This window comes from Cydia splendana, chromosome Z (assembly GCF_910591565.1).
Source record: "Cydia splendana chromosome Z, ilCydSple1.2, whole genome shotgun sequence".
Taxonomy (NCBI): Eukaryota; Metazoa; Arthropoda; class Insecta; order Lepidoptera; family Tortricidae; genus Cydia; species Cydia splendana.
In genome coordinates this window covers 2,013,461-2,030,996 of record NC_085987.1, presented here as the reverse complement: position 1 = coordinate 2,030,996, position 17,536 = coordinate 2,013,461, and the positions used below count along the sequence as shown (strand labels likewise).

Sequence of the window (17,536 nt, the reverse complement as noted above, 5' to 3'; positions counted from 1 at the left end):
CCTAGCCTAGTAGGTATGCCAGAAAAATCCATTTTATGCCAAAAACGCCTTACATCATTTCGCAAAAGAGCTGATATTCTTCAAACTGCTAGATCGATTTTTATGAAACATAATATCTAAGAACCACCGCAAGGTAACACGCTTTCACGTAAAAATACTCGCAACGTAATCGGTCCATCCGTTTGAGAGCTACGATGCCACTGACAGACACACGGACGTATAACACCCCTCTTTTTGCGTCGGGGGTTAATAAAAATGGTCGGTACATACTAACTGCGTGTGCGCAAATCAGAATCAGATTTCTTGGTGAAATGATCTACATTAAGGTAGCCTCTAGCCCCGAGCGTTGCGTGTCAATCATCAGTGTGAGGTAGCGAGAGAACACAATACATTTACTATTTATTATGTGGGTTACAGTAGAGACGCGTCAAAAATGTTGGTAAGCTCTCTTTTACAAGCTTTTATTTAGTTTCACCTGACCGTTGTCTGTCTGTCTGTCTGTCGGTCTGTAATCAAATCTTACAAGTTAAATTTGATCTACTTCCCGGTTTCCGATCGAGCTGAAATTTTGCATGCATGTATAAATCGGATGACAATGCAATATCATGGTACCATCGAGCTGATCTGATGATGGAGACAGGAGGCCATAGGAACTCTGTGATGAAACAACGCAACCTAATTGTGTTACGGGTTTTTAGAATTGTCTCGATGAGTATTAGTTCTGTTGTCTGTCGTAAGAATAGTACAGTCAGCTATAAAAGCTTGTACCAAAAATGAAATTTTTGCCAAAAACTTATTTCCCTTTCTTAGAGGAAAGGGGACGGTTACCATACAAACGTAGTCATCAATGTCATCATTTTCAAATCAGATTTCGCTGTAAAATGATCTACATTAAGGTAGCCTCTAGCGTTGCGTTTCAATCATCAGTATGAGGTAGCGAGAGAACACAATACATTTACTTAATTATATATACATATGTAGGTTACAGTGGCGACGCATCTAAAATGTTGGTAGGCTCTCTTTTTTAAACATCAAATTGCGTAAAAATATTTTCTATAACGTTAATATCCACAGAGAGGAAAGTGGGGACTACGTTTGTAATGTTTGTATGAAGAAGCGGTCATGTAACTTCTTCCCCTTTCCTCTTAAGTGGGAGTGTAAACCCAGGAAATTATAAGGAACAATAGATATGGCGCGCCGCGCGAAACTTGCGACGGAAGATTTGGCGATCGCGCGGGTTTACCTCAATAACTCTGAAAGTATACTTCTGACTGAAGTAGACCGAGCTTTGCTCGGAATCCATATAGTTATGTACCTCAAAAATGCGCGTTTTTCCAGAGATAAGAGCTAGCTAGATCGATTTTTCGCCCCCGAAAACCCCAATATAGCCTATTTCATCGAAATCGTTAGAGCCGTTTCCGAGATCCCCGAAATATATACATATATAAATAAATATAAGGTAAAGATACATTCCTTAGTAAAATGTAATTTACATGCAATTACTGTGTAGCGTAGACCGGAATAGTAATTCTGTTACGTGTCATTCGTAAATACGAATAATTGCATTGGAACCGCATTTGAAAGTCAAGGCTGCTGTTTACCACTTTGGTAATTATCTGTATTTCTGATAAAGAACTGACAAAAAGGGCTGTTTCTTATTTATTTATTTATTTAATTTAACCGGTCGGTCTTTTTCACATTGACCATATCAAATTTTTGGTTGGGAATACCGTCATAGGGTAAGAACTCTCGTATTTGGATAGGCACGTACTTCACTCAGACACTGTCAGAAAGGAAGAGCTTAGCTCCATCTGCTCTACCGACTTTCTGTAAGTGTAGTATGTATACAAACGAAAGAGAAACGACGAAAGAGCCGGTAGACGGTCTTTCCTTATAGACTGTTTTCCCAACATTGACCTTAATATAAACAAAATTATTCACTTAAATCGCCTGTTATAATTATAATTAAGGTTCCTTTTCCTCGACAACGACGCAGACTTTTTTGTTGATAATTATGAGAGAATGTCACTCTTACAGGAGCCATTTTATATTATCAATCAGTACTGGTTAATTATACTGTGTTCGATATTATCACACGACTTACTGCGACCTGGTTCTATATAACGCGATTATAAAGGCATGATAAATACTACTTATCAAGTTTTTTGAAGTTCAAGGACGGAGTGTTGCAGAAATTAAAAGAAGTATATCAACCACAGGTATGTACTTTGTGAGATTTTTTTTCGAATATCTAATCTATCTATTTATCAATCTAATCTATATCATACCTTTAAAAGAGCAATTTTTGTATATTTATTTATTTATATATTTCGGGGAACTCGGAAACGGCTCTAACGATTTCTATGAAATTTGCTGTATGGGGGTTTACGGGGGCGAAAAATCGAACAAGCTAGGTCTTATCTCTGGGAAAACGCGCATTTTTGGGTTCTTACATGTTTTCCGAGCACGGTCTCCCAGGTATTTTAATTTTTAATAGACTAAGGAGCATGTAAAAATGCGTATAGTAATTTTTATAATGTCAATGTTTTACATAATGTCAATATCCAGAGAGTAAAATGGGGACTGCCGACTACGTTTGTATGAAGAAGTGGTAGTCCCCTTTCGTCTCACAGTATGGAAGATAGCAGCCACACGCGAAGCGATAACAAACCACGAAGTGGATTGTTGGCGGGACAGGTGCAAGGCCCGCTTGACGAGTTTTTTTTTAAACTGCATCTGTCGCTGAGCCGTGCCCTTGATATATCGGGAGTATTTTTACGCGCTTTTACGAGTATTTATCTTCACTTTATACTTGTTATATTATTTGATTCTGTTTAAAATGGAGGTTCCAATGTAAATAACAAATAAGTGTACATATCATTCGATAGCGTGACGTGACGTACGTGTTTGCGTTGCCATTTTGCATAGGATTTTGATTTTTGATTTTCCTAAACGTCCCGCTTGGCGCGCTGTTCAATATCCCATACAAAATGAGACATAACGCAAACGCTCGTAATGCTATTGAATAAAATTTACACTAGGGGATTTACACCACACTTTCTTTTAGATTTGGGAATTTTATGTCATTTCTACTCAGAATCACTAGCACTTTCGATCGTAATAGGAGAAAAAAAGTGTTCACCCAACCCAACTATTTAAATCATAACTCTCCCATCTTCGACAGTCGGATAATAAATACACATGTCATTGAACCTAATCTTGTGTAGGAACGACATTTTACGTAACTTTGAATTTGAATAGCTTTCGATGACTTTGGAGAAATGTATTTGATAATAAATTAATAATGTATCTAAAATTAATGCGCTTTCGTGCTGTGTATTATTTTTACATGTTAACGCTCGGAACAATAAATTGCCTCGGATAAAATTGGTTACTTTTATGCCCTTGTTGTATAATCTACAATTTTTTACTTTTACTGTTTTGCAGACCATTTTTACGAAGGCATGATTAATAAAATCGATTAGTATTCCCTATAATGACAGTGCCTTCCGTCCGTAGAAGTACAGTCGCCATCAAATATATCGGAGCGGCCAAGGTGTTCACGAATATCTGAACACGCCTCTATTGTCAAGGCGTTAGGGTGCGTGTTCAGATATTTTTGAGCACCTTGGCCGCTCCGATATATCTACCGTAAATCATTGCAATAAGGCTTATAACCCTTCAGTCAACAATGTCAACTATGGTAGAATTATCACCAATCAAATTTGAACCCTACAGCTAACGCGACTGGGTCGTATTTCCGCAGCCGAGTTCAATTTTTCGGAGAAAGATGTCCAAGAATGCGCGAGCGTCGATCGAAAGCGAAAGTCGATGGGGGTCAAGTGCGGGGACGTTCCGAACGCGGACACGAGCCGTGGGCTCTTAGGACCCTTTTCTATAGAAAGCCACATATAGTCTGGCAAACTAAATAGTCACTTGAAAATGGCGCGAAATTTAAAAATCGAGGATCGGCCCTTCGAACTCGAAAAGGCCGATTTTTATTTTATTTTTATATGTATTATAGAGTTCCCTATACTATAAAAAAGTAATTGAAGAAATATGTCTTTACCGTATTTTTATAACTTAGATATTACGTTTTTAGGGTTCCGTATCCAAAGGGTAAAAACGGGAGCCTATTACTAAGACTCCACTGTCCGTCTGTCGGTCACCAGGCTGTATCTCATGGACCGCGATAGTATTTCTGTGGCCGCCATAACAACAAATACTAAAATGTACGGAACCCTCGGTGGGCGAATCCGACTCGCACGTGTTCGGTTTTTTAAATAAATTGTCATAGGGACCTGCGTTCGACGCGAGAGGTATAATCCTAGTATTTTTGTGGATCTCCGGTACTCGTCAAGCTATCGGAAGTATTGGAACACTCCACAAGTGGGCGGGACGCATGTTACGTTCCGTAGAATAATCAATCAATGTAATATATTTATTTGAGAAAGTTTTCTCGCTCGATGTGTTATAACTTGATTTTGATAAATATTATAGAGTTCTTTGACTTGTTTACTTCGTTTTGACGTTTGATTTGTGGGTCTCAATACTGTTTTAGTGATTTTTTTATTATTTTGCCACTACTTGGACGTGTCATGTTGCATGCTATATAAAAAATAGATTACATTTAATATTTAGCATAATACTAATACATAGTTAAATGGTTAAGTATATTGCTAAAGTGTCATTCTATGGAACTTGCTAACTATGTAGACAAACCGCCATATTGAAACTGTCTCTGAATGATGAATTTACTAGTGACTTTTGTTTACATAGCATAGTTATGATTCGGTCAAATTGTGTTCTTTGAAAAACTAACTGTAGCCAGCATTCAATGAATGTAGTATGATACCTTTGGGTATGGTGCTTTACGCACACTAGCGTCCCAAGTCAGTGCAAAGTTAGCTTAGACAGACTCTAGAAGCTTTCTACAATCAATAACTCTGATTGTATTATTCGCGATGGGGCACATTTAAGTCACAAAAAGGGCCAAAATCGCCTAATTTTAATTTCGCGCTCTGCCGGCCGGCTGGCTGTTTCGCTCAAAATCACAGAAATAATGACAGCAGCGGCCGAGACACGCTCTGACAAACGAGTGACGTCATCTACTTTCCTGACAGCTAAAAATAAACTACTTAATTATTTTTTCAAATATGTACTTAACTACCAACTAACTAAATAAATAAAAAACTAACCCCCTCATATGAACAAATCATACAACAGCCAATCTCTGTCAAATTCTGTCTTTGAGATACAAATGTCAGAATGACAGATATGGACAAACGAATGCCAATGGCTTCTCTCATTTTAGATTTGACAGACTTCTATGAATAACTCCGTAAAAATAATAATTTAATATAATCTTGCAAGTCGATGATGGAAAGGGATAACCAACTTTATCTACACATATCATAAACCCTTTCTGATGCGCTCAAAAACCGCAAATTACGGCCAGGATAAAGATAAACTATTTTGTTAGAACAAATGTTTTATCTGTGAAAATGTAATTGTTGCGTAGCCCCCTAGCTAGCGATCTCGGTAGCTCAGTTGTATAAACCGGTTGGATGGCAAGTTCAAATCTCGCTCCATTTTCCCTTCGAGACTTGTAATTGTACGTTCATGAACTTAACATCTAATCATTTCCTTTTATTTGGCGCGTGGGAAAAATGTTGGGGTCAATATACTTGTTGGCTGACTGGTCTAAAGTGACTGTTGAGTCTGTGGGAAGGACGTCCGTTCTATTAATTGCATTGCGATAAACTGTTGTAGAGATGTAGCGCATAATTTGTTTTCTATCGTATTTTCACGAACGTGTCTTGCTATTTCAGTTAGTTTCGGCACAAAAAGTACTGAGTTTGACTGAAGTAGCATGACCAATACGAACGTTTTCGAGAAAATCAATTATGCACTACATCTGAACACGATGTTTTTATTGAAATATTGAGGGACCCTTCTGAAAATGTATACCTTAATTGCAAAATTTTTAAATCCTCAAATATCGCTATAGCTCATAGTCATAGGACATATTTCCTGCTAAAAGGGGGGGTTGCGTCAGGGGGAGGGGATGGGACACTAGTGGGTAAAGCACCATACCCAAAGGTATCATACTACATTCATTGAATGCTGGCTATAATTTGTTTTTCAAAAAACACAAATTAACCGAATCAAATGTGACAAGGTACGAAATGGTAAATAAAAAATATTATAATAAATATAATAATAATTCATCCTATATACGTCCCACTGCTGGGCAAAGGCCTCCTCTCACTCGCGAGAGGGCTTGGGCTATAGTCCCCACGCTGGCTCAATGCGGATTGACGACTTCACATACACCTTTGAATTTCTTCGCAAATGAATGCAGATTTCCTCACGATGTCTTCCTTCACCGAAAAGCAAGTGGTAAATATAAAATGGTACTGAAATTATATTCCGATGACCGTACGATGCAGGAGGGGTTACTTTAGGCTAAGGAGGGGTTACTTTAGGCTGAGAGAAAAAATGACCATTCTCCCCCCTTTATCTCCGAAACTACTGGGTCTAAAATTTTGAAAAATAGTTCCTTACCTATAGATGTCAGGAAAACCTATTAGGAATGTGCAGTCAAGCGTGAAGCCGACTTAACCCTTGTAATATAATGTACGGAACCCTTGAAATGCGAGTCCGACTCGCAGTTGGTCGGTTATTTAATCAGTTCAGTTATTTTTCATTAAAAAAAACATAAGAGTGAATCAACTTTTTCTTGTCACTAGTTGCCATGGTTACGGTCTCCAGGGTCACTCTTAAAATACTAGTTATTTCGTATTTAAATTAATCAAACCCGAATTTTTTGGTAGTTATAATTATAACGCCTTTCCATAATGGGACATCTACTAAGCACGTTTGTAGAACATGTTACAGCAGCTCTTCTAAGAAACTATGCTACTATTGTCTCCTGGCTGATGGGACAGTATAACAACAAGAAATAGTTGATTAACCCGAATTAATAAAACATCGTCAAAAACAAGTTAACACCACAATAATTAAGTAACACCTGACTTTTGACACGCACATATCGGTTGCGCAACGGATACGTATAGTTTTCTATCGGGAGAAAGTTTAGGTATCGGAGAAATTGGCCCTGCGCGCGCCGAATCGCAATTCGATGAAGACGGCGCGGTGCGGAGCGGATAAAACACTGTTATCTATAGTCTGGCAAACTTAATTTGTCAGTAAATAAGAACAAAACAACCTACTTATCCCTTTCTTTTGGGTGCTAGTACTAGCGTAAGACAAAGAAGTATGATTCTCTTTATTTTTGAAATGAGACTTAACAATAATAATCCGTTAGGAAGCAATAAAATATAATCCACCGATTAACAGCTGCCAGGCGCCCAGATCTAACATAATATAGTGTTGCAAACTAACTAGCACGAAGAATTTCATACATCGACCCGCCTGTTCCTATCCCTATCGCACAGGAGTAACATTGCTATAGCGTCATTGACCGCCGTCATCATGGGCGGGACAGCAATATAAATACGTTCGAGCGATAGAGATAGGAACAGGCGAGTCAATGTACGAAATTCTTCGTGCGTAGCGTCCTTACTTTAAGTAGCGATGTATTGTCAGGGGTGCGAAACTCCTCCTTTCGGGCATTCTCGGCTCCGTTCGGCTCAGCATTGCTCCGAGCAATTATTAGGGTTGGCATAACTTTGACGTCCCCTTGCGTGTAAGACCACATATAAGATAATAACCTGAATTTTGACAACCCTAAATAACCGAAAGGGATAGTACCATACATAAGAAAGGGACAGCATGTTCGTCCCTGAATCGCTGTCAAACTTCGGTTTCGTAGGAAGTTTTTTTTCTGTACGATAGTAGGTACTATTACTTATTCTGTGGTATTGTTTTGAATATTGGCTATGACCCATCTGTGTTTGTTATTAAAATGTGTGTGTTGTGTCAACACACCTCGTGACACATGTTTGATAACACAGTTTAACAATAAATCCATATGAGTGGTTGTTTTGAAAAACATTATTATTATTATTTATTTTATTTGGATTGGAGTATTGGAAAGGAAGAGGGGAGGCCTTTGCCCAGCAGTGGAACACACACGTAGGCTAATAAAAAAGAAAAAAAAGAAAAATATTTGATAGAGTCTGGCTTAGAGCCAAATATTGTTGACAAATATTTGCTTGTTGTATCACCAATCAGGGGTTTATTTTCCAGGGTTTTCAGCCCTTCTCCAAATAAACCCCTCATAAACCGCGAACAATTTGAATCAATGACATAAATTGACAACAGACTTTGTATTAAAACTACGCCACCTTCTATTAGAAAATTACTTCAAAACTACTTTGCCAACCGCTCGAATCAAGTGGTATACCTATAATAACAGCCTTTATGAGCAATTGTGATGAAAATAAAACTAATTGCATCTTCCCCATCTGAAAACCGCGTTCTAGACACGTCATCACCGTTTAGTGACAATCAATCTTATTTCATTGAATTAAGGTCCAAGTTCAGTTAATAGTTGTTTAGTAAATGTCAGCATTTGCGTAATATACCTAGTTATCCAATGTTTACATGCAAGTGTATATACTTGACCGAGATCGCCCGACGGTATCGGGGTTGCTATAGCTCACTTTTACTTATATAGGTAAATAGTTTCAAAATTATACACTGTATACTCGTACTTTTGATACGAACACATATTGTAAGCTAGTATTAGGCCCAAATGAATGAACTTTCATTCGTTTTACTATACTTGTATTACCAATTCTATATTTCCTTTTACATATTATTACTTTTTCTTAGGCCATGTCAACATGATTGTTCACATGATGGTTCACGAGTGAAACAGGCCACAGGATTATGACATGAAATAGCGGCTAGATCTGTCATCTTTCCGCTCGCTCGTTGCTTGTGCACAAGTCTCGTTGTGACGTCATGGAACGGCGATGTCACGACTTGTGCCGTTATTCGAATTATTTCGAACATATGTTCACCTCACTACGGCAAAGCGTAAAGGGGCCCACAGATTACCAGTTTGCCGGACGATATCACCCTGTCAGTTAATCGCAAAAAGTGACAGTTCCGAACAAGTGACAGGCTGATATCGTCCGGCGAACTGCTAAACTGCGGGCCCCTTAAAGGTATGATTTTAGCAGATCAAAGAATATTTCCTTTTTCACCACACCAGCTCGTAAAGGTTCGTTTTGTTCTTCAAAAATGATGAGTAAGTTGCATTTTACTCACAAGAGTGGCAGTTTTCGTGGACAATTGAAATGTTTAATTTTTTCATCTTTAATTCATAATAATACCTATTTATTACAGTTAGCTAGATCATACACAGCAAAACCAGATATTATCCTAGTACAGATGTAGGTAGTGCATAATTATATTCCATCGTATTTTCACGGAAACGCTCGAACGTGTCTTGCCATTTCAGTCAGTCTCGGTACAAAAAGTACTGAGGTTTACTGAAGTAGCATGACAAATACGAACGTTTCCGAGAAAATACGATGGAGTACAATTATGCACTACCTACATCTGTATTTAAATTGATTAGAAAATTATAGTTAGGTATTTTATTTATAAAAATGCGGTAAAACATATTCATTATATAACTCCTACACATAAATATTGATAGGTATGTATATATTTAGATTCCAAGAAAGTGATGTTACGAAAGTCGATGTCAAACTATCAGCTATGCTATGAATTAAATTAATGTATCTTATAACGTAGTTTTAAGAATAAAAATCTCAGCGTTTGTTTACCGAATCGTTATTGATTAAATTTGCCTTATGTTCGCGTATACCTCGTTTTTCTAGCATTAGAAAAACACTACACAATTTTGACGTGTCTCTTTACTCTCGACTGTACTACGAACGGGCGTTTGGATTTATCGATGTTTTTAATTACCTATTAGGAGCTTTTAAAAATTTGCTTTCTAGCTTTAATAATAATAAAAAAACCGGACAAGTGCGAGTCGAACTCGCCCACCGAGGGTTCCGTACTTTTTAGTATTTGTTGTTATAGCGGCAACAGAAATACATCATCTGTGAAAATTTCAACTGCCTAGCTATCACGGTTCATGAGATACAGCCTGGTGACAGACGGACGGGCGGACAGCGGAGTCTTAGTAATAGGGTCCCGTTTTTACCCTTTGAGTACGGAACCCTAAAAATCGATAAAAATTAAACGCCCGATCGGGCCTAACAGGCGGATCAATATACAAAATTCCTTGTGCAAAGCGTCTTTTCTATAACTATAAACTTATTGAGTCGAATAAACAAATGTCAAGTTTATAACGCTCGTAACAACGCAACAATGATTCAGCGGCGATATCGTTACTAGGCCGCCGCGGAAGCTGCCGATAAAAACATGTGGCAGATCTAATTACATTTTAATAAATCGCTGGCCCAATATTACAGGGTTCTATGTTTCACTTTTATCGAACTGAAATTTGAACATTGTCATAGTGACATTAAGTTGAATTTCAACTATCTCGAAAATGTAACATAGAACCCTGTAATATTAGGCCAGCGAAATGTTGAAAGCAAAATGAGAATAGGTATTTTAATTAGTTTTATACAGTGTATCGCGATGATGTATTGATTAATAAAAGATTACACCTATACTATACAGGAAAATTTAGTACTTATACTAGAAATACCTGATTAAGTGATTAACTGACAAATCAATCGATCCTGAAAAATAACACCTTATAAAATAAAACGTGCGATCTCGCATTGCAGTCAACATACAAATGCCGAAACAGAAACATAATGCAGTCAGTAGCAGAAGTTGCTAAGCGGGCGAGGTGTTCAAACTTACCTTGACACGCTCTTATTCTCTTAACAATAACGTCGCGTCAAGATCATTTTGAACACCTGGACTGCTTAGCAGCTTCTGCTGCTGACTGTTATGTACACACGCTACAACTTGTTTGAGACCTCACATTCTGTGTGTGCTTTTCTCAAATGACTTACGCGGTTATCACACTGATGCGAATTCACACGTCGGTGTATGAGCGTGACAGCGCTATAGGTACGCAATGTCCCGCTCGCACAGCGGAGCGGTGTGCTAATCCGCATCGTGGAGACCACCTTATGCAGTCGGTTCCAGCATTAGAGGTAAGCGGCCACCTGATATGAACCATCGCCCACACTGTTCACTGACAGTTCGTAAACCTTATTACAAAAGGCATAAGGTCCGCCGATGGACAGTTAAGAGTGTTGCTGTTCCACCACGTTCACCACGCCACGTCACGTTCATATCAGATAGACGTTCACCCTTAAGTAAACAGTTAAAAAGGTCTTAATCTTACCTTAATCTTGTCCCGCTTATTCCGAAGAATGATGCCATCGTTCTCAATGTAATCCGGCACCTCTTTCCGCCCAGAAAAGTTGAAGACCACCGACGTGGCGGCGGGCGCCGGCACTCGCCCCCTCCTCGCGGCCGCTGGACTACCCCCCCTTATCCAGGACTTCACGTCTCCGTTCTCCTTTGGCTCCTTTTTTTCCACGTCCAAACTCTTCCACGTCTTAAGAGGTTTCCTTTCCACGTGACCGTTTAGCTCGGGAGTTTTGAGCTCAGGTGTTTTTATCTCGATCGCTTCGATTTTAGGTTCCGGGGTAACCTCGCGGGGCGGCGTAAGGCTTCTTATGACCTCTTTTATTTCTTCGGGCGGAGAGCGAGGTATAGGCTCGACTAACGCCGAGGGCGTTTCTTTCTTCTCTTTAGTCGTTTCTGGCTCGGCTATGGGTGAAGGTGGAGGAGTTACGATTCGGGGAACTTCTATTTTGTCTATGTCTTCTGGCAGAGGGGCGGGAGTGGAGACGGAGCGCTCGAGCGTCGGAGCTGGCATGGGTCTGATGACGCCAACACGGCGAGGAGAAGGCGACAGCCTCGCTCGACCAAGTAGCACTGGATTTGAAGCGGACACTAGGGGTAAATGAGATCCGCGCTTAGGAGCCTCAAAAGAATACCTCACTGTTGAACCGGCTTGTGCTATCCCGTCTAAAGCAGCTTTAGAGACCGTTTTAGTCGCTTGTGGGCTCTCTGGGTCCTCTATCATGGACAAGTCATTGATCGGGCTAGGCGAGCGGTCTTTAGGCTCTGGAGTAGAGCTAGTGAAGCCCCGCAAAACGGCTGAAACCCGCGCCGCGGGGGCCGTTCGCCGAGTCGGAGCGGATTCGAACTTCCTGAGCGTAGACTTGACGACATCGGGCGGAGGGCGTTCGGTTTCGCGTAGTAAAGGAGCGGGGCGGCGCGGCGGGCGCGCATTCCGTACAGCCGGCGGACGCGGAGCGATAGGCGGCGGCGGCGGCGGAGGCGGGGACGGAGGCGGTTCCTCGCGCTCCAAGCGGCTCAGAGCGTCAACTGAGCGGGCGCGTTTAACGGAATCGCGACGCGGCGGTATCGCGGCAGGGCAAGCGGGTGCTAGCGACACAGGGCGCTGTCGCTGTGGGCGGGGCGCGGGCGGGGGACGTTCATCTAACAAATGCTCGAGGGAGGCAGCTCGTCTAAGCACTGATGGTCTACGCCTCGGGGCGTCTCTGAGCGCAAGCGACAGGTATCGTGATTTGAGTCGCTTGACGATGCCAGGCCCGTAGCGGAGCTCCTCGTCTTCTTCCGGTGGGGGCGCGGGCGGGGGTGCGGGGGCGGACGGCGGCGAGGGCCGGGAGCGCGCCGCGCGCCGCTGGAGAAGCTCGCGCTTCCATTGTGGCAGCACCCCGTTGGACATGCCTGGGAGAGGTTATATCACTATAGTACCTATACATGAAATTCAATATTAATAGTGCGAAAAATGGGTCACTATGACAGATGTCCGACCGGCAGCGATCACCGATGGTGTTCCTTAGAAAAATTATTCGCTGTGAACAACCGTCGATCTAATATATGCATCTCTTTCACAAGGAATCTAGATCATTTTACATGTAAACTTGGTCACAGTAATGAGTACGGTCGCGTGCATTACATATAATTGTATCACCTAAAAATGACACCCCGTATATCAGCTGAATTACTTAACTGAATAAACTAACGACTCTCATTATTAGCACACAAGCGAAAGTTTTAATATGTTTACTAAGCAATCAGAAATCAGTCTCAGAGTGTTTTAGCTAATGTGCGAATACCTACACATAACTCATGTCATGTGTCAGTTAAACAAATGCAATGTGCTTCTCGCTGATGGCCTCTAGTCGGGCAGCTGCTTAACATTAAAAAACTAAATTCAAATAAATGTCATATTATATGAATAAAACGTGACCAAGGCCTCCAGTGGCCAGAGCTGGTATCGAACCTGCGTTCTCTCTCTGCTATCGTGGCAGATGCCTAAGCCCCTCGGCTTCTATACGGATCGTATAATTATGAGATTTATTTCTATTTGAAATTTATAGTGTTTCTGCTTGAAATAACACAAAATCTAAAAAAAAAGGGGTTTTTAAACCCGACGTAATCCCATAACTGGCTCCGTGAACAAAGTTTTGTATGGGGCACTAAAAATTGCCTATTAAAACATGCCTTATTAAGTTATCTTATTACTAAATGTCGAAAGCGAAAATTGTTGACGACAATATGTCAATTGACTTTACGGTGACAAAGGAAAGCTTTAGCGTATGCCAGTTCATAGAGGCATCTTAAACTTGTGAGTAGTTGTGAAGTTACCTATTTAAAGGTTTCGTCACACAGGCGCGTTTTCTGGGCGGGGCGTGAGCGTTTTATATGTAAAAGCGGCGCGCCCCGCTCGGAAAAAGCGGCTATGTGACGAAGCCTTAAGGTGCAGTGCGTTCTTCGTCGACTCATACCTCATACTCATCAATTAGTTTTGTTATTGAATGATATGAATGATACACGCACGGTTTTTCTTAAAGTATGATACATTTTATACTTGTATTAGGTTCGCCAAACTTACGTATAACGTTGAAATGAGGCATTGATTTTCAACGTTAGACCGTTAGTACCTTAATCTATATTTTATATTTTTTTTTTATTTTTTTTTTTAATATAGACCAGGACCAAGAGGAATGCACCAATGTACAAACAGCCCAAATTACCGTTCCACCATTTGACGCTCAAGAAATACTGAAAAATATAAAGCGATTAAAGAACGAAAAAAGCCCAGGAGCTGATAATATACCCAACGAAGCTATAAAAATTGGAACTACTGCTCTGATTGGCCCCCTTACTATACTGTTTAATAAAATACTTGAAACACAGATAATACCTCAACACTGGGCAGAATCACGGATTATTCTACTGTATAAGAAGGGCGACCCAGATGACATTAATAACTACAGGCCGATTAGCTTGCTGCCCACATTGTACAAGTTGTTTGCAATGTGCCTTGAAAAAAGAATAGAGCCACATATAGAAAAACACCAACCAAGCGAACAAGCAGGTTTCAGGCCAGGGTACTCTTCGACTGATCACATTTATACTTTAGAGCAGGTAATAGAAAAATACCAGGAATTTAACAACCCACTCTATCTAGCCTATATTGATTACGCCAAGGCATTTGACTCTATAACACATGAGAGCATTTGGCAAGCACTAAAACATCAAGGAGTTGCAAGTACGTACATAAATATAATTAAGGATATTTATAGAAAAAGTACGAGCCGTGTAAAATTGGATAGACTAGGGCCCATTATCAATATAAGAAGAGGTGTGAAGCAGGGAGACCCACTCTCCCCAAAGATTTTCATATCAGTGCTACAGGACATAATGAAGGACCTAAACTGGAAAGAAAAAGGACTATACATCAACGGGCAGTACTTATCAAACCTTAGATTTGCAGACGACATAATATTATTTTCAAAAACACCGTCACAACTGGAAAACATGATAAATGATCTCTGTATAGTGAGTGAAAATATTGGGCTTCAACTAAATACCTCAAAAACGAAAGTTGCTACAAATAGATCCCAGGTACCTATATTGGTCAAAGAGACGCCACTGGAATACGTAGACAGTTATATATACCTAGGAAAACAAATATCTTTTAAACCTTCAAGGCATTTAGACGAAGTAGAAAGAAGAATAAATATAACTTGGAGAAAATTCTGGGGATACAAAGAGATTCTTAAATCATCAAAAATGCCAGTTAAACTAAAGAAAAAAGTTATAGAATCATGTATATTACCCAGCTTAACTTATGCCTCACAAACTTGGACATTTGACAACAGAATAAAAAGAAAAGTACAAACATGCCAACGGTCAATGGAAAGGAGCATACTTAATATCAAACTAAGGGAAAGGAAAAAATGTAAAGACATTCGAAAACAAACAAATATAATAGATGCTGTACAGCACTCCTTGCACCTGAAGTGGATGTGGGCCGGCCATGTGGCACGTGCACCAAAGGATAGATGGACTAAAAAGGTTACTACATGGTCTGGCCCAGTTAACTATAGAAATAAAGGGCGCCCCCGGGAACGGTGGGTTGGAGACATAGAAAAAACAGCAGGAAAAGACTGGCAAAACAAAACAGGAGACCGTAAAATCTGGAGATCACTGGAGGAGGCCTATACCCGGACAGGGGCCTTAACTTACTGAGACAACTTCAACTACATATTCAACCAAACGCAATAGAAAATATTTGTAATTTAAGGAAAGATGAAAAGGCTTAATAATAAATAAAAAAAAACCTTAATCTAAATTACAAAATTAACTTATAAAGAGAAGGGCCTGTCGCCTGAACTTACTGCACCTTAAAAGCCACCCCACACTAGCGTCTCCCGAGCGTCGGCGTCTAGTCAACACTTTGGCTGCTGCTCGACGCAACGTTGGCGCAACCTCCCAGCGACGCCATTTTCCATAGCGCTGACTAGACGTCGAGGCTCAAAAGACTCTAGTCTGGGGTGTTTGTTGTCCTGGAAGTTTGCTGACCCCATGGGCTAGGCTAGACGAACGTCCAGTTAGAACGTAAGGGTTCATCCACATACTACGTCATCTCGTATCCTTTTCCTATGAAAAAAAGTGTGACAAGGGGGGAGAGGGGGTAAGGTCCTTGGCCAATCGTATGGCGGATGTGGATAGTAAACTCACCGAAGTCCTGCGAGGAGTCCAAAATGGTCTCCACCATCATCTTGACACGGCCCCGGCTACGCGGCTGGGTGACAAGCGAAAAGAAATATAAGCGACATGTTGCAAATAAAATAACGCAGCGTAAAAATGGCCGTAATCATCTGAAATGTGCAAATCCCGTTTTCAATGTTGCAGTTCATTGAAATTAAGGGTTGGCAACTACGTTACACTAAGTACATAACTTCGCCTTAACTGAAGTAAGGACGCCAAGCACGAAGAATCACGTACATTGACCCGCCTCACCCGCCTATTCCTACAGATGTAGTGAACAATCCTTTGCCATCGTAGTTTCTTGGAAACGTTCGTATTTGTCATGCTACTTCAGTCAACCTCAGTACTCGTACTTTTTGTATTGAGACTGACTGCGATAGCATAACACGTTCGTGCGGTTCCGTGAAAATGCGATGATAAAGGATAATTCACTACATCTGTAATTCTGTACCTCTGTCTCTGCGCAATAATTGCACATATCGCCGATGATGCCGGCGGTCATTGACACTGCGCGAACGAGACAGCGATATAACTATGCGCGTGAGATAGAGATAGAAATAGGTGGGTCAATGTACGAAATTCCTCGTGCTAAGCATTTGTATTTTTTTTACATAGGGGCTGTCCATAAATTACGTCATCGCTTTTTGACGATTTTTGACCCCCCCCCCCCCCCCTCTCCCTAAAATCATGCTTCGAATGACCCCGTTTCCTCCTACGTCATGCTACCATCATCCGATGTCCAGACCCCCCCCCCCCCTAATTTGAAATGACGTAATTTATGAATAGCCCCATAGCCTTGCCTGTCTTAAGCTCTGCCTAAGCCTATATAAAAAAAACTTTGAAATAGTAATAAAAAAGTGTGTTATTAATCTATGTATAATATTCCATACTAATAATATAATATTATAATTGGCAAAGTAACCCTGTCTGCCGGTTTACCTCTTTCCACTTTAACCATTAAACCAATTCAGATGAAATTTCGTAAGGACATGGGATAGTTTTCATCCCCGAAATCCAATAAAGGGTTGAGAACAGGGGTGAAAGTTTACTATGCAATTATTATATGGAAATACTAATTCGATGCAGACAAAGTCGCTGAGAAGCTAGTTTAATTAATACATATCCCCAGAGACATTTTTGCAGTTTTGAATTTAAAACCTTCTTTTAATCTATTATAGTTCTAAATTCAATTGGATTTCTTCCTTTTAAAAGGACATTGGGATTAGGAGGGTATAAGTGGATGTAACAATGCTTCATAAACAAGTATTAAATGATGATTGTATCCTGCTATAGTGTATTTATAGACCAAATGAGCACAACAGACATTTTTATGTGGTTAATAATTATATTAATTTTCCTGGTTAGACAGTAACAACAATACTGAAAATTGTAGTGTCGATAGTACACTTGATTCAAAGAAAGCGGGTCACCTTGTAAGTAATCCCTACTAATATTATAA

General features: G+C 40.3%; 1 protein-coding gene across 2 annotated transcripts in view; it reads right to left on the bottom strand.

Annotated features, from left to right (window-relative positions):
• LOC134804346 (serine/arginine repetitive matrix protein 1) overlaps positions 1–17,536 on the bottom strand; it is a 55,505-nt gene that overhangs the window by 35,966 nt on the left and 2,003 nt on the right. The window contains exons 2-3 of one of the 2 annotated variants that reach the window (XM_063777355.1): positions 16,048–16,111; positions 11,321–12,741 (exon numbers count right to left, since the gene is read on the bottom strand). In XM_063777355.1, the coding sequence (XP_063633425.1) occupies positions 11,321–12,741; positions 16,048–16,087 (1,461 nt within the window). In that variant the 5' untranslated portion in view covers positions 16,088–16,111. The remainder of the gene's footprint in view (positions 1–11,320; positions 12,742–16,047; positions 16,112–17,536) is intronic. The other variant, XM_063777356.1, reaches the window with a different exon arrangement.